Source organism: Lissotriton vulgaris, unplaced genomic scaffold (genome assembly GCF_964263255.1).
Source record: "Lissotriton vulgaris unplaced genomic scaffold, aLisVul1.2 SCAFFOLD_682, whole genome shotgun sequence".
Taxonomy (NCBI): domain Eukaryota; kingdom Metazoa; phylum Chordata; class Amphibia; order Caudata; family Salamandridae; genus Lissotriton; species Lissotriton vulgaris.
Window position 1 is genome coordinate 162,012 of NW_028252731.1, and position 18,161 is coordinate 180,172.

An 18,161-nucleotide genomic window follows, 5' to 3' on the forward strand; every position below is an offset into this window, starting at 1 on the left:
AGACTCTAAGTTTCTTTTAAAAAATATAACTAACATTTGGATCTATACATTTTATTTTGTATAAATTAATTGAATGTATGTAAAATTTAGCAATGCCCGGGGAATTCTAGTAAAGGGAGCACCCATGGCACTGTCAAATCACTAGCGTGTGTGATTGCTACATTATTTTTTACTAACTTTGACATTGTGCTTTAACTTTGGATAAAAGTTATCATGAATTCTAGCACCAAGAAGCCAATATTGGTAAATATGTGTGCTATAAATAATCCCTAACATACACTGTGCATACAGTATATTTAATCTGGTGCTTTAATCATAGGCTGTTTTAAAGTATTCTGATAAAAATCGAATCGTGCTGAAGACAGCCTTGATTGGTGTTGGATCGAGGACCCAGAAGTCTGCACACCTAGCAAACAGAGATAAAGCACCTTGTCAGAAAGTTTAGCGTTTTCCCTACAGGTGGTGTTTGTTGGCCCGTGGCAGGGTCAGTCACATGTCCTGGATTCCTGGCATTTAATTGAGTCTATCATAGTTTTGCGCCCTAGTGTTTCGTGTGCCCCACCTGGCACACATCATGTCGGAGGATGGTGATGACGTTATCATTTTGCCCCCCCTGGAAAAATTTCTGCGGACGCCCATGTGGGTGTGTGATGATTTGAAGGTAAGATGTTTACGGTTCAGGGTGGTAGGGGTAGAAGTTTTTTTTGCATTAAATGATCGGTAGTGATTTATGGTCTAAGGTAAGATTTGGGGTTTAGGGTGGAATGATTTGGGAGGGGGTTTTTAGGGTTCAAGTGTGGTTAGAGATTTCACTGTAAATCGATTTTTAGGGTTCAGGGTGGTTCGTGATTTGGAGGGTAAGAGTTTGTAGGGTACAGGGAATGGACAGTGTTATGGTTTAAGGAATTCATTAGGGTTCAGGGTTGAGTAGTGATTTAGGGTACGGGTTCTTTTAGGGTCCAGGGATGGGTAGTGTTATGTGGTAAGGGTTAAAGTGTGGGTAGTGATTTGGGGGAAGGTTATTGTAGAGGTCAGGGATTGTAGTGTTATGGGGTAAGGGTTTTTAAGGTTCTGGGGTGGGTAGTGATTTGAGGGAAAGTGGATTTTTAGGGTTCATTAATGGGTACTGTGAATGGGGTAAGGGTTTTTAGGGTTCAATGGTGGTTAGTGAATCTAGGGTAAGAAGGTTTCTAGGGCCCAGAGGAGTATAATGACTTGGAGGGTAAGGTTTTTTAGGGTTCAGGGATAAGCAGTGTTATGCAAAAGGTTTTGGGGTTCTGTGTTGGGTAGTGATTTGGGGTACACAGTTTTGTTTTTGGGTTCAGGTGTAGGTAGAGATTTGGAGTGTAAAACTTCTATAAGGGTACTTAAAAAATAATCAATTAAAAAAGTTATCTGTTCTTAACACTATTAATTGTTATATGTTCTGTATTTATAATTATTAAAATGAAGGCATTAATTGAAATAAATGCAAATTGATCAATGATTTACTTTACAATGAATTAATTTAAATGATGGAATTAATTACAGTTAATATATATTTAGCAATATAACAGTTTGAAAATGTATTTATACGTAGATGCTAAAGTGATCAAACGAGCTGAAGGTGCTTTATGTCTGCAGACAGAATTTGGCTACAAAATGGATTGCGTCCAGAAAAAAGGTAATTGGTCAGTTCCACTATAAAACCATCATTCACTATTTTGCATTTACTAAGTTTATATGTATATTATACTTACGTATCAGGGCTTTCAGCTAGCTCTCTTCATCCATAGGTCTGTTATTGTGCCATTCACATTTTTCTTCTGTCCTTTACAGAGTATACCATGGGGTGAAGGGTCAGCGCACTTCAACAACAGGCTAACGTCACTTTAATTGACTGCATTCTGCACTTTCACAAGGAGCACACCTAACACAAAGTAGTTCCTTCCAGTGCATGGACTACAATGGCGTTGTGTTCTTTTTGAGACCAAAACATTATTTTTTAATCCGCGTTTTTTTCTTGCCTGATGAGGGCACAGTAACTTTCTCAACAAAGAACGTTTGGAAATACTAAGTCAAAAAAACAGACATTGACAAAGCCAAAAGGCTGGAAGCCAATGCTAGACCTGCTGTCTCTGAAAATGCTTGTTATTGAAAATGTGGTCTTCAACAGGACAAGGGAACTCTGTGGCCAACTGATGTAGCACCTTGATGAAAATATATTTTTGACAGAGTTACTGTCCAGTCTAAAAGTGTGCTGAATAATCTAATGAGTGCTTTTGATTTCATCTTCCCTCTCCAGGATTTAGAACTATACATTTGCTATTATTTTCACATAATCAATCATTTTCACCATATGAATCCGTGCGAACCAATGTTTCTCCTTCATTAGTCATACCCAAGTTGGACTAATTCCTATTTTTTACCTCACATACAAATAAGGTTGCCAGCAAGTGAACTCACAGCCCGAGTACATACCATCTCCATTTTCCAGCAGGTGGGTGGTATCCTCTATGTTGCTGTCAGCGGTGTAAGGTGGGACGGCTGTCATTTCTGAGTGCGCGGTTGTAGGTCCAATGGGGCCTGCTCCAGATGGAATTTCGGGGGGTTCATTCCACAGCGTAGGAGACGGGTCCTGTGGGTATTCTGCTGGAAGAGACACAATAAATACATTGTAATTCATAATTGTATTAGAAAGAAGCAGACCTTCAGAAAATGTTTATTTTCCACCTGGACCTACCGAAGGATGGCATCTACCATCTGATACATAATTTCAATCGAGTTCGGAATTTAATCTAAATGAGATCTCCCAGACTTCCTGACTGGACGTCGACATTTTGAGGCTCCGCTCATGCCCCAAGTAAGGTATGGTGACACTATACCCATGGCACAGCACCAATTCTCTTAGCGACGCAGAGTGGCAAGACCAACGCTAATATTCTATCATAACTTGGTTGTGCACGGAATCTTACTGCCAAATGAAACAAGCCACAAAAAATTGACTTATTGAGCAATATTCCCATGGCTAACTTGTAATTTCCACAACATGACACGTTATGTGGCTCACCCTTGGCCAGTTGCCAACCCTTACACATTTAAACTAGATGGTGTGTCTCGAGTACAAGGCGGAGCAAGATATTGCTTGCCCATGTTTGAGCCAACGCGTAATGCTTCATGTGGTGAGCAGCCATCACAGCACGGGCATTACCACGTGCTGCCATTACGACGCTGCTTTTACAACGCAAGTTGTTTCAACGACTTGCGCTGGAGGGCGCTGTTGGAAAAGGAATAGTTTCATTTTCTATTCCAACACATTTCCTACTGTAACGTGGGCTGGAGTTGGAATAGAAAATTAAACTATTCCACTATCCAGCGCTTACAGCGCAAGTCGTTGTAACGACTTGAGTTGTAAAAACAGCATCATAATGGCATGCGGTGTAAAAGCCCGGGTTGTAATGTCATACAACCCTTCATGTCATGCTAATATAGCATTTTTGTTACAAGTGTGGTGAGAGACATCATCAATGGGCAACTCTCTGAAAATATGATACATTGCAATGTATGCAGGCCCTGGTGTCTCCTGTCCAATCACACGGTTCCAGTGTGTGTCACACAATATCAGATTCCTTCACATTAAGTGGTGAAAAGTTGATAACGGACAGTGGAAAAGGAGGCGAGCTGGAAGCCCCTGCACTGTGCGGGTTTCTATCTCATCTTTGGAGTCTTTGCACAGACAGTGATCATTACAGGTTTGTGCATACCCTAGGACATCAACAGACGCCTCAGAAAGCTTTTGTTTTGGTTTTTTGGAATGGGGGAAACTTAGGGGCATATTAGCAAGAACCTCGTTAAAATTATCGCCATTTTAACGGCAGGAAACTGCTGCTGAAACGGCGATAATATGCTTGCTAATATGAGTTATACAATTGCCAAGAGAAGCCCAGGTTAGATGTGCAGGACATCTAACCTGGGCTTCTATTGGAATTCTATAACGCATATTAGCAAGCCCATTATTGCAGTTTTAGCAGCAGTTTCCTGCCGTTAAAGCGGCAATAATTTTAATTAGGTTTTTGCTAATATGCCCCTTAGCGTGGTAGAGGGCAGAAGTGCCTCAAAGCCCTGCCCTCTCCTCTCACACAGTGATTTTTTTTTTAACTCAGCAGGTCTACTTCTCCCCACTCAAATGTGTGGCCTTTTACTAAATAGACAACTAGCAAGATACACATGCCCTATGTCACAGAGCAACTAGCTAAGGCACTTAAAATACCCAGCGGTGGGATAGTGGCTAGGGGAGGGGTGTGGCGCAGCGTCCAGGGCAGATGACTCCGGAGTGCGGGGCTCACGGTTCGATCCCCAGCACCAGAGGCAGCTCAGCTCAGCATCACGTGACTCTGGCCAATAGCTCACTTAATCTTCCCAACGGCCCCCAGCGCCTTGAGACCCTTACAAGTGATTAGTTTGCGCTTTACAAATACCAGGTTATAGGTTATTATAGTGGCACACAGTAATGCTGTAGTTGATCACTCTTTCCTTGGACCATGATATTAGTCAGTGAAATGTCCTACTGAGCATGGGAAACTGTATGGCATATCATGGCCCATGGGTTCCTGACGTTGAGGCACTAGCATCTGATAACATTGCTCATAATTTGAATCTACCTTTGCAGCAAAACAATTGACAGAAAATATTTAAAAGAGAACAATGTTGTCAGTCTAATAATGTCTGTTTTTACATAGGAAGCATTGGGGTTGATGGAGACAGGACAGCTATGTGGTAAAATAAAAAGACCTGGGGGGTCATTATTATGACGGGAGGATTTAGTCCGCCCGCCATCCTACCGGGACTCGGGACCGACCGCCATAAGGGCGGGGGTCCCGTGAGTGGTATTAGGATACGACCACCACAGTGGCGGCCGCATCCTGCATTTATAACATTGTGGCGGGAGGTGCTCTCTGCACCGCCCGCCACAATGCCATAAATGCATGTATGCATTTGCATACACAATGTGGCTGGCACTGCGCGGTGACTACCGCATTGTACATGCAAATGCAGGGGGGTACCACAATTAACCCCCCCGTGTGCACCCCCACCCCTCCTTCACTTTGGGGGCCCGCAAGGGGCCCCCAAAGTGAAGACCGCATGCCTTTCCGTGGCGGTAAAGGCATTGTAAAATGCCCATCATAATATGGCTGGCGGTGTCTGATAGACACCGCCACCATATTATTCCTTTTCCGCCCCGGCCGCAATGCGACCGGGGCGGAAAAGCGGCGGACGGTCTTTCCATCCGTCGAGGTACCCCCCGCCGTACTAATATGGCGGGGGGGAATTCAGGCGATGATGTCGGGCGGATTGCCCCCGCCAGCCTGGCGGGGGCAATCCGCCCGACATCATAATGGGCCCCCTAGTGTCAATTTACCAAGAACTTATATTAGGATAAAGACAACCCACTGCTTACTGCTTGTTGATGTTATCATTACTTTCCTTTGCTTGCTTCTTATTTGATGGCTTGGCTTGTCCATCTTACGTTTGTCCCTCCCCTGGAGTATAGCCCCTTTACTTGCTTCTGTTCACTTAAGTCTCACTTTTAGGGAACTACTTTTTTCTTAATCACTCCATGCGAGTTTGTGTTTGTGAGTTGTCTCCCTTGTGTGCTTCTCTACACTGCACTCCGTCTTTTGTTCTGTGCTCCCCTACCCTTATGCTCCGTTTTTCTCTCGCTCAGCCATTAGCTTATCTCCCTTCTCCTGTATTGCGCTCTCTCATGTGTTGTATTTTCCCTCCTTCCGCACACTCCCCATGGTTCCAGTTTCTCCATTGCCCAACATTCCTATTTTTTAATTATTATTATTTTTTAATTATACCTAAAACAGCACTGTTGCACTACTGCCTTTTTCTTTCATTTACAGATCAGTTGTTTCGGATTGCTAAATAAAAATAAAATAAAAAGAGACACTTCATTTCGGTGGTGCGAGGAGGGCTAATTATGGTCTATGTGCCTTTTTGTTTTCTTTTTTTTTGTTCATGCTTTCCAACATCGCCATTTTGGCTGATGCAGTACAGCAAGGAGAGCCAATAGTTCTGAAAGGCAAGGCTTGATTATGTTTTATTTCTGAGTTTGTGCAGCTCAACATACCTGGGTGAATTTGGCGATGGCTGAGGTGGGCCAGGGAAATGGGGCTTGAGAAAGGAAATCCGTTTATGATGCTTGTGACACCACTGAAAGCCAGAGGGCCTGATTGACATGGGCAGAATCATGACAACGAGTCTACTTAGGTGGAAACAGCACGTAGTGTGCTTGTCCTGCTTTCATTGCATTCTGGGCCTCTCCAAAATGGTGAGGCCAAAGGGAGCTTTTGATAGGCTTATAAATCATGTGTGTGACAGGTCCTAAATCACCAATGGATTGCTGGTCATAAATCCTCTCTACACCCCGAAGCGCCTCTCTGCTCCGCCGACCTCTCCCTCGCCACCGTCCCCCGCATCCGAAGAGCGACCACCGACGGCAGATCACTCCCACCTCGCCGCCAAGACCTGGAACACCCTCCCCATTCTCCTACGGCAGACCCAGGACCTACTGACCTTCAGGAGGCTACTCAAGACCTGGCTTTTCGAACAGTAGCAGCACCCCTCCCCCACCCAGCACCTTGAAACCCTCACAGGTAAGTAGTGCGCTTTACAAATTTCTTGATTGATTGATTGATTGACATATCACAATCGAGTTCAGTTCTTTGTTTGTCGTATTTATGAGACCTTTTTAGATTGGTGAGGCAATCATACATGCCATTTCCTGGGATCATAAAGTTTCTTGTTGGTTTTTCTCCGATTGCATGGGAGGGTAGCCTCTTACTGTTGTTAGGCCCCCAACTCACTACCTTGCCTGTCCATTTTGTGCCCTGCCATCTGGCGGGTCTGAGCTGCAAGTGCTGTGCTCCACCTACTCTGCCCTTTTAGCCTATTCACCGTGCCGCCGCAAGGCATCCCCAGGTAAGTGGATTTCCTCTGGCACACCCTTTTTATCCGCTCATCAGCCATCCAGCACTGCGACAATGCTGCTGCAAGGTGAGGGTGGATGGGTATCAAATACTGAAGACGCGCGCTGCCCCTGCTTTCTGAAAATAGACTGTGCAGGGGCAGAATGTTTGCTTATTATCCCCCCTCTGTACTCCCTGGCAGGTGGCGGTGTCCCCTAATTGATTGGTTTGAATAAACAGAAGGACACCTAATGGCCCTTACTTTCTGCACTAACTTTGGCACGCCTTTCTAGCCTGGGGAAGAGGGGCAACTCCCCCCTTGTTGCTTGCCACGTTGAAGTGGCCCAAACCAGATTTTCCGGGTCCATGGCAGTCGTTTTAGTGCTGGCCTGTGAGGCCCCCTATAGGGGCGGCCTCTGCAACAAACACTGCCCTCACTAGAGAGGTGTAGGCGGGAATGGAGTCATAAAATGACTTTCTCTGGCATGGGAACTGCAAAATGGCACTCCCCAGACCATTTCACAGGTACCAGCCGGATGTATGACGTTACGACGCGTACTTTGACAACGCGTACCGTTACAACGCTACTTTTACAACGCAAGTCGTTACAACGACTTGCGTTGGGGGGCGCTGGATAGTAAATAGTTTTATTTACTATTCCAACTCCAGTCCCAGTGGACTCTAGGGAAGGAGTTGGATAGTACATTAAACAATTTACTATCCTGGAGCGCCCCCCAGCGCAAGTCGTTGTAACGACTTGCGTTGTAAAAGTAGCGTGGTAACAGTACCGCGTTGTTAAAGTTTCGCCGTAAAGGATGTTCCCCGTACCAGCCAGGTGAGGTCCACTCCTTGCAGATGAGGCAGCTGGTCATAATCATTATGAGATGCTGCCCGAACTGAAGGGCTTTAAAACGTGTCTCTACTGGGCTCTATGTCCTTAACTTTACAGACAAATTTCTCAACAATGGCCATAAAAAGTCCTAAATTAATCCACGTCAGCGATGCAGTTCCTGTAAACATTTCATATGCGTCACTTCTTCCAGCATTCCCTAAATATTTGCATTTTACAATCTTGCATTTTTGTTGCTTGTTTATGCAACAAATGGTGCTTGTGTAGTGCATACTGAGAAATAAGTCATCCAGAGCTGTCTATGTGAGTTTAGGTTGTGGATTTGTATTTATGATGGGGCAGGGTTGTAAGCTCTGGAGTTGAGACTGTAGCCAGTGTGAGTTTCTCTCAATGTCTGTCAGTTATAAAAATGTTCAGAGCATATTCATGTCCAATCCTTGGCCTCTCAGCAGAGCACATAGAATAATGGCCGCACATGTGGCAATTTAAATTGTGTGAAAGTGAATGAAGGAGGCACACACCTGTTGTTATGTGGACAGCAACAAAGGAAAAGAAACAGCACTAGTTACTGGTGAGTGAGTGTGTTGTGTTTGTGGTGGGATAATGAGGTTGGAAGAGGAAAGTAGTAAATCCAAGAGAGTGAACATGCAGGGCTGAAGAGGCAAGAGATGAAGTGAGAGGAATGCAGATGGAGGATTTCAGAAAGATGAGGGAGAAAAATTACATACATGTCTAACAGACCACTATTCCTTCCAGTGACCTTTGTAATGTTTAAGTCACTGTCTCATTTTCAGAAGTAAATCATTTTCAATTTTAATTAATGAAAATATTATTGTTATATCAGTCACTTGATACAGCTGACAAACATCGGCAACGTCAATAGTTCTGGCTTCTTTTAATCATAGGTCCATTGTCTTGTAATATTCCTGGATCCACTAACAAAACCTGGAGGCGTCCAAATACTGTTCATGTGGCTTGATGTGTGAAGCCAGGGATTTGATTGTGTATGGTTTAGGCCACGCCTGTAATTAGATGGGCCACGCCTCTTGGAAAGGATTCCCTGTTAAACTTCTTTGATCATGCCCTGTTTAGAGGTCCCCCCCTAATTTTTTCAGCCCACTTAAAACACTGATGGGCTGCAGTGATGTCCCTAAAGCACAGAGGCTTCTTTAGAGGGCAGCTAGCAAAGGAGACGAGAATTAGGAAAGGTGAGGCAGCACCTGACTCTCAATGGGTAAGAGGGAGCAAAGAGCAATCTCTGTAGAAGTCTCTCATTTCCGGTTTAGCTGTCTCTCACTCCTAGTAGAAAGGCCACACCCTTCCAATCGGTTTCTCATTCCTGATGTCCTGTGTGGCACCTTAAGTCAGACAGTTCAGGCTTTTTAAACAAGAGCACCCTGCATTCGTTGATTCACCATTTCACTTTTAACAGTGTAAACCTATTTTTAAAAATCCCACAGTGGAAAGTGCTGTTAACAGTAAAGCCAAGGCTAGCTGAAAATGTCACACATGACGTCTTGGTGAACTAATTCATCCACTCTCAAAATACATGTTTGACCTCCGGGTCATAGGTACGAATCTCATTGGGTCCACTCATCCTTCTGAGGTTGATGACATGAGCACCATTGAGTTGGGTAGCAATAAACACCTGTTATTCCTCCCCAAGATACTAGAAGGGGTAAATGTGCGGTTACAAATCCACGCCTTATGCTATCTTATGCCATCCCATTGAACGGCCTCTCACCGCCAACAGATGGGGCCACTCATATTCTATAGAGCGGCAACTCAATTATATACAGGAGACTCTCAACCCGTATAGGATCTGATTAGGAGTCGGCGGAGCAGTATCTTAAGTGGATATACCGCTCCATCTGATTCCAAGTGGGCCAGTGTTTCCAGACCTGAAAGAACTGGGCCCACAATATTGACCTGAAGCGCTGAACCAAGGCGTAATGCGTGTGAATCCACTTCTGGTGAGACCTGGCTCTCTGCTTACAAGGCGGTGGCCGTGGGCTGAGACACAATCTAGCTCCAGCCCGACCAGCTGGAGGGGGGAAACAGAGTGCCCCACCCACGAGTCACAGGATCCTGTCCCAGGCCTCCAGACTCCACCACCCAGCAGCAACTGAGTCTTGGGTGAGAGGCAGAGGAGACGCCCCTCGACTCAAAGCAACCCCGGAGGGGTGAAAGCCAAAGCTCCTCTCAATTTGCAAGAGAGTGTCCTCACCCTTCTGATACCCTAACACCAAACACCCTGGCCTAGAGGAAGAGGCCAGGTGCAGAAACCAACCAAGCCCAGTCAGGGACGTTTTCACAGCCTTAAAGCAAAGGCCCCCGGGCAAAGCAGTGTACCGGGCCCTGCCTCGGCAACCATTCACAGGAATAAAAATGTTTAACAGAAAATTAGTGTTACATTCTGGGCTGCATGGGGGGCCCTATGCTCGTGAGCCCCCGGGCAACTGCCCAGCGTGCCCATTCTTTAAGATGGCGCTGAGCCCGGCCCCAAGCTATCACCGACCACTCTCACATAGCAGCAATACCAGAGGGAGAGAGCGCGGCACCAGGGTAGAAGCCGCGGGCAAGGGCTGGCAGGGCCAAAGATCATCAACTGCCCCCCTTACTATTCTCAAGACCTGTGAGGCCCGTGACCGCTCCCTGAGCCCCACAAACTGCCACGGACCCCGCTCCCTGCTCAGAGCCGGGGGTAAACAAACTTTAAAGGGGAGAATGAACATCCAGTAACAGGCACTCTGGTGAGGGAAAGTCCAACTCAACTCTGCATTATTCAAGTCTTAGTCAGGGGTATAAAGGCTTCACACTACTCACAGCGAGAGCGAGGCTGCTCACTCCCCATTGTAGGAGTCACTCACTACCCACTCAGCGGCCTTTCATACTCGCTTCTAATTGAATGGTATCTACACCGCATATTCTGACCTCTTCTTCCACTAAGAGGAACCCCCACACCCTGCGTACTAAAGCCACTCACTTCCCATTGAGTCATTCTCAGTTCCCATAACTTGCAAACAGCTGCTCAACCCTGGAAGGTGTTTCTTTCTTCTCTGAGTTTCCCTGTATTTCCCACTTTAGTTGTATCAGATCTCTGACAATAACGAGGAACTAGTACAAAATGCTCCCACTGCTGAGTGCTAGTCCAAAGTGTTCCCGTACAGCCATTACCAGGGTGGTACCTCACATTTCATAGGTCTAAACATTACCCAACTCTGTTTTATTATTAACATTTCATTTTTATCAGGAATGAAAAAGTTACTTGTGTGTTTTTTTTGCGATATAGTAAATGTACTAGTTTTTGGTATTGAGTTTATCATTATTTTGGTACCTTAAAATTAAATTATTCCAACTTTCCACACCAGGATTTTAGCTTACTCTGAGGATGTGGTGTGAAGTTTGCATCAGTTACAATGTAACACTCACTTTATTACACATAACCCAGGTTACTATTCAGGCAGGGCCTGGTGTGATTTTATATAGAATAGTGACCTGCCTTGCATGGGATCTCTTTTTAAAGTGAAGGAGTCAGGTCCTTGAGGTGTGGGAATGGCTGGACCTTATTTATCCAAAAATGAAGAAAAAATGCCAACCCACTTTGTTTGGTTTGCTCTGAATTATAAGCAACAGATCAATATTAATTTTGATATGTTAGGTATATTTATTTTTACCTTTTCTTCAGATTCTTTTTCGTGAAAAAATCATTGGTTTATTTCAGAAAGACAACACAACACATATAACACATATGTAAATAAACTTATACAAAACATTTACCAAAAACCATTATTACATAAATATATACATTCACTGTACACAACATGACTTATGCATTTCTATTTTTAACTGTTCCAGAGACAAATATTAATTCTTCGTCTTATTAACCATCAGTGATTTGCAATGATTAGAACAGTAGTGAACAAAGTCACGATCAACCAGAGATAATAAACAATAATTCTGTCAATCAATATTTATAAATATTTCTAGTTTTTATCTCCGTTCTGCCGACGCGTTTCGAACACCATACAACAGTTATGGGTTCTCCTCAGGGCCTTGTCACTTCTATCTGCATGGGATCTCAGCACTGCTGTGCCCTTGTATCTCAGTCATGATCTGGTTGTGCCCCTTGCCCACACAGCTCTGACAATGCACTTTAATTTTGATATGCACGTGCAACCCCAACCATGGCCTGCATATAACCTATGGCTGCACAGCTCTGGCAGGCCAGGCCCTATACAATTAGTTAGTGGTGTTAGCAGGCACCAATCAAAGGCAGCACACAAATCGTATGTATTAGCCAGATAAAAGTGTGCAGTACCCACACACATTCATTGATTTGCACAGCTCTGGCAGCATACCTCAACCCTGACCTGCGCATATTCAGTCTATGCATATACTGCTACACCGGTGTACCTCAACCATTACCTGTACATACCGAGTGCACATACAGCTCTGTCACTGCACCTCAAACTTGACCTGCACATACATTGTGAATGCACACCTCTGCCATATACTGCAACCAGCCCTGCATATAAGGATATGCAAACATAGCTCTGCCAGTATTTTTCGGGGCTTTCCTTCAGTTGCTCTGCACACACCGTGCTCTACCCTTGTATGCCAATCATGATTTGAAGATGCCCCTGGGACCTGGGCACACACAACTCCACCCGTTCAGTCAAGTCCCAATATACATGTACAATGCGCACACACCTCTGCTGATGGGCTTGCTTAATTTGAGCTGGAGGCTTCCGGTGCTCAGCTGTGGCACTTAATTGGTTTCCGGTGATAGGACCGGCACTGAATTGTCACCACTGCACTAGGACAGTCTGCCACATGGTGACGCTGCTCTTCTAATTCAGAGATGAGCAGAACAACAGTTGTTTATGAATACAATAAGAATTGCTAATACCCGCCTCTCCAGCCATTCCTCTAGGTTTGGGGACCTGGAATAATCTGAACTGTCGCAGGAGATGGTTAGTAATTGTTTGGGCTGCGAGGACAGGGGCGATGTGTGGTGCAAGCTGCAGTGGCCTCCTGGTCGGGGCCCTGGCACTTATTATTTTACAAATGAAGCACCAATATGCAAATACACTAGTCACAAAAAGCTTACCTCAATCACCACCTGCACGTGGATGCTACTCTCCCAGTGCACCATCAGTTATCCAACAAACACCCTCCTCTGCCTTCTACCATAATAACACTAACGCACAACACACACACTGCACACCACCACACTTTGTAACTCTTGCAACACATAATTTCAATGTAATTATGGATCTAGATATTTATCACTTTCTTCTAATTTAGCATTTCCAATGCCCTACCCTATTTCTCGGCCTATACATCTATCAATATATCCTCCACATCCACTCTCTCATTCATCCCAAACCCCTTACCACTACTATGATTGCCAAAATAACCCTTTCTAGACTCTCTCCTACTCCAACCCTCCTTGCATCATCTGACACCTCTTTTACTATACCCATCTCCTAAAACAAACCTTTCTAAACTCTTTCCTCTGAGTCCTCCCCTCCAAAACTCCTTTTTACTCATTCAAAAGCTTCCTCCTATTGCTAAGACCTAAAAAAACATTTTAAAAAACTTTCACTCTTTTATCCCTCCACTACCCTTTTCAATCGAGATTAACAGACTAACATGTTCACTTTTCAAATTCCATATTAAACTATACTAATATACTACCCAAATAACTGAATAACATATCCACTACTCAAATTACTTCTTTTTTTACTATACTAATTTTCAATAGTAATCCTTTATGGGTTCCGGAGTGGCGTGCTACTCACCAGAAAAATCATTCAACACCCATCAGGGGTAGCAAGTGCTATATGAATGCAAATCTTTCTTCCCCTTTTATCCCTCCGCTATCCTTCTCACTCCAAGTAACTGACTAGTATCCACCACTGAAATTACTTCATATTTCAACATATTAAGTCACGACTAATTCTTTGTAGGCTTCCTGAATAGCGTGCGTCAACAAGCGCTATATAAATACAAACTTTTGTCCTCCTCTATCCTTCTGCTATCATTCCAAATCCAAATAACTGACTAACCTATCCACCATTTAAAATGTCCTTGCATATTTCACTATACTAATTCAACACTAACCCTCTATGGGTCCCGAAGTTGCGTGCTACCTACCGAAAAAGCGCTTCAACGCCTCGTCAGGGGTAGTAAGCGCTATATAAATGCAATTAGAATCCAATGCAATACACCACAGCAATCTATGCCAACTCATTTACTCTGCACTCTACCCCACTCTAATCTCCTTTGCACCGCTATAAGTCACTGCACTCTACTCTGCATTACTCTTCCTTTTCTATGCCACTGCACTCTACTTTGCACCACTCTCTTACACTGCACTCGTCTCTGCACCACTGCACTCTAATCTACTCTTCGCCATTCTAATCTACTCTGCACCACTGCACTCTAGTCTGCACCACTCTACTCTACATCACTCTACTATATACCTCTGCACTCTACGTCACACCACTGTATGCCACACCAAGGAACTCTAGGCCACTGCACTCTACTCTGCACCACTGTATTCTATGTCACTGCACTCTAGGTCACCTGTATCTACTCTTCACCACTCGACTGCACTCTGCACTACTGCACTCTTGCTACTGCACTCTATGCTGCACCACTCTATGCCACTGTACTCTATGCCACTGCTCTGTACACCACACTACCCCACTGCACACTACGTCACTCTACTCTACTGCACTCTACCCCAGTGCACTATACGCCACTCTACTCTCTACACCACTGCACTCTATGCTACTCCACTCTAGGCCACTCTTCCCAGTGCCACTCTGCCCCACTCCACACAGTGCCACTCTAAGGCCCTATATTCTAGGCCCCTTTACTCTACGTCACTCCAAGTCACTTTACTACACACGCTGTCAATCCAGACCACACCACTCTACACCATGCCACTCCACTCTACACAACTCTACCCTATGCCAATCCACTGTAAATCACTGCACTCTACACAACTCTATGCCAGTCCACTCTATGCCACTCCACGGTATGACACGCCACTCAAGCTCTTCTATTACACTCTACGCTGCTGCACAACATGGTAAAAAGACATTGTCAAAGCCAATAGCTCTCAGTAGGCAAAACCTATTTTCTTTGCCAATGCTTGTTCACTTAGTATGATCTCAGCGATTGTACAGCCTAACCCCAGGGTTGCTGAAGCCTAATGTAATACCTAATCCTGAGGTTATTCTTTTGCTTATCAGAACTACCAACCATGAGCCTCTGGATCACATGCCAGTCTTTCACCAGGTCCTTGGACGTTCCTTCAGAATGTGCCTTAAGCAGAAGTATAGTTTTCCACCTGTGTAATTTCAGCTCAAAGTTGTTCCTAATATCAGTCTTAATTTTCACCACTTTTTAGTCCTGGTTAGTATAATAGGAAAGTCTGATGGAACTGGTGTAAAGGTAAATGATTAACACTGTCTTAACAGGGCAGAAGAAACATGATCATTTTAAGGACTGAATAGGAAAACCTGACAAATGGAGGAACACATGGGGGCTTTGTCTCTGTATGAATTATTGAACCACGTTTATTGAGCACACATCAGTTGCCTAAAGGTGTTTTGGCACTAGGCATGCAAGCCTCAGCCGGATGAGAAAGTGTGGGGAGGAGGGGGAGGGGAGAGAGAGAGAGAGAGAGAGAGAGAGAGAGAGAGAGGAGAGAGAGAGAGAGAGAGAGAGAGAGAGAGAGAGAGAGAGAGAGAAAATCAAGGAAGCTGAAAAAAGCAGGTTTTGGGTAAGTTGCAGATGATGTTGTGGTCCTTAGAGCTTCTCGGATGTTGTAGAAGGATCTAAACAGTTTCCTACGTTGGTAGGGCGAAAATGCATTTTTTTAATGTAATTCTTACACACGGTGTTATTTGCATAAAAGTGTCTGGGGCCTCGTGAAGAAATCTAGTTGCCATATTTTGTACCATCTGAAGATGGGGGACTAATGGAAGCCTTGACATAGTGCACTGTCGTAATCCAGACATGATTCAGTTAAAAGTGGCATCATCTTTCTCAGAGATTTTGGGCACATACAGTCAGTGGGCACTGCAAGATGGTGGAGCCAGGCAGCAGCGGCCATCAGGAGGGAATGGAGGACATGCTAAAGGCAGCAAGGGAAGCAGCAGCCACACACAGGAAATAATGGATTTTGAGGTAACTGAAAGGCGGCCCAGAGGACAAACCAGCCCAGAAGAACCCAGCGACAGCGGGGAGAGTGAGGTACACTACAAGGACCGCCCCAAGGAGAGACGAGCCTAAAAAGCAGCAGCGAAACACCAGCAGGGGTGACAAGAAAGCAACTGAGAGGAAGAAGGCTAGGGTGCCTGGGACAGCAGCCTTGACAGCGAGACCCAGTACCAGCAAGAGAGCCAAGACTGCAATTGGTGAGCAGTTGAGTGCGTTTGTACAAGCATGTTTAAAATCGTTTGCGCCACTGCTGTTTGCCAATGCCAAGGGGCGGACACGCAGGGAGGAAGCATGGCCATGGAGAACACAAGTACTGACTTGGGGGACAGGCAATCACAGCAAGCACAACCCTGAAGGGCCCATCTGGAGAGCAACTCACTCCCATCCTACCAGAAACGCCGACCACAAGCAATGCAAACCCTCCCCCCACTAAAATGTGGGGACGCGTGGTAGGAGACAGAGGCCAAGAGCAGACGGACACCTGAGGCATAGAGGAGGGGCACATTAGGATACCCTTACATGGTTACCAGGGCCACAGGGCTAGCAAGTCTGATACCTTTAGCAGTGGAAGAATGCATTTGGCTTAAAGAGTTCATAGATATATTCACGGTGCTGGAAATTCAAATTTATGGGCTGGATTTGGCTACACATGATAAGAAGGATGAGGACAGGAAGGGGTGGGCGCAAGTCACGAAGAACAGGGGCTGAGTCAGGAAGGAGAGGAACTTTATATTCGGCTTTACGCATTCAGGATCATGGCATGCATAATAGTAGAGATGTTTCCCCACTGCACAAAGGACCTCTGCGTGTCTAAATCCAAGATACATGAGGCACAGAGGCAATTCGCGGGGGATACTTGGCTAGACTATGACAAGGGCTTTACGCTAAAAATGTAAGCACACACAGACTTTGTTTTGGATGAGGAAGATGGGTCGGGCTACATGCACAAAATGATGGTAGCCATGGAGGCCAGGAAGTGGTCAGGGAAGCCAGAGCAGTCTTTTCGGGGAGCCATTTCAAGGGTAGCATAACAAGCAGAAATACTTCTTTAAACAGAAGCAGTAGGCAAGTTGGAAAGGCGGGCCGCTGGGGAAGGGCTCCTCAGTGGTCTCTTTAAAGTACGATAAGGTGAATACACCTGGGGACCATCATGTAAATACAGGCATGTGTGCTCCACCTGTGGGAGGGGAGCACCCAGCAGCAGACTGCAAGATGGATGGGGGAGACAGAGAAAGGGATACAGTAGAGGAAGCGAGAAAGAAGTAGCACAGGTGAGGGTGAAACACAAGAGGCATGAAGGAACTTCCAGCTAGCTATCTCCCCCATCAATCCCCACAAGCTGAGGCAGCTAGCCAACCAGTACAGCAAGGCAGAGGCGCGTCTATTGTGTGAAGGATTCGAAAAAAATTACGTTCACAGGTTACATCATGGTGGGAAATACAAAATACTTTGGCACAACTTTACACTGCCCTGAGATAGTGGAGCTGAAGATTCAGAAAGAAAAGGAGTTGGGTAGAGTAGAAGCCCCCCGGACTCATGGTGCCCATCAGGCCTGGCGATTTCTCCTTTGGAGGTAGTACCCAAGAAAGAACCCAGCCCTCACCCTGGGGTCCTCCATATCAAGTGCATACTTTGAATTATTCCATACATTCCTGGAATGAGCACTCCACATAAATCACACTCAAGTGGGCAGACTCAACTACCTGGATGACTTCTTGTTACTGGGTAAGCTGGGGGGAGAGGAGGGTGGAGTGTAGAAGCTTATTGAGCGCTTTTCAGTGTCTAACAGGCCGAGCTAGGTGTCCCTCTGGCTGCAGACATGACAGTGGTGCCAGCAACAAAGATGGTTTTCCTTGGCATAGAGATAAACTCCATCGCCGGCACATCCAGCATCCCAGAAGACAAAGTGCAGGACATCACAAGAGGGATTAAGGTGCTGGTAGGCAAAGAGATGACCACACTGGTGGTGCTGCGAGAGCTCATATGTAAGAAAGATTTTGCAGCAAGGGTGATCCCGGCAGGAAGAGATTTCCCAAGGCGCCTCACCCAACTGTCTAGGGCGCTACAAAAGAAGGATCACCATACAGGATTGAGGTCTGGGGCAAAACAGGACCTCA

At 45.4% G+C, this 18,161-nt stretch overlaps 1 protein-coding gene across 2 annotated transcripts in view; it reads right to left on the bottom strand.

Annotated features, from left to right (window-relative positions):
• The window catches only part of SNORC (secondary ossification center associated regulator of chondrocyte maturation), a 306,721-nt gene that overhangs the window by 45,506 nt on the left and 243,054 nt on the right, over nt 1–18,161 (bottom strand). The window contains exon 2 of one of the 2 annotated variants that reach the window (XM_086951148.1): nt 2,461–2,631. In XM_086951148.1, the coding sequence (XP_086807274.1) occupies nt 2,461–2,631 (171 nt within the window). The remainder of the gene's footprint in view (nt 1–2,460; nt 2,632–18,161) is intronic. The other variant, XM_086951149.1, reaches the window with a different exon arrangement.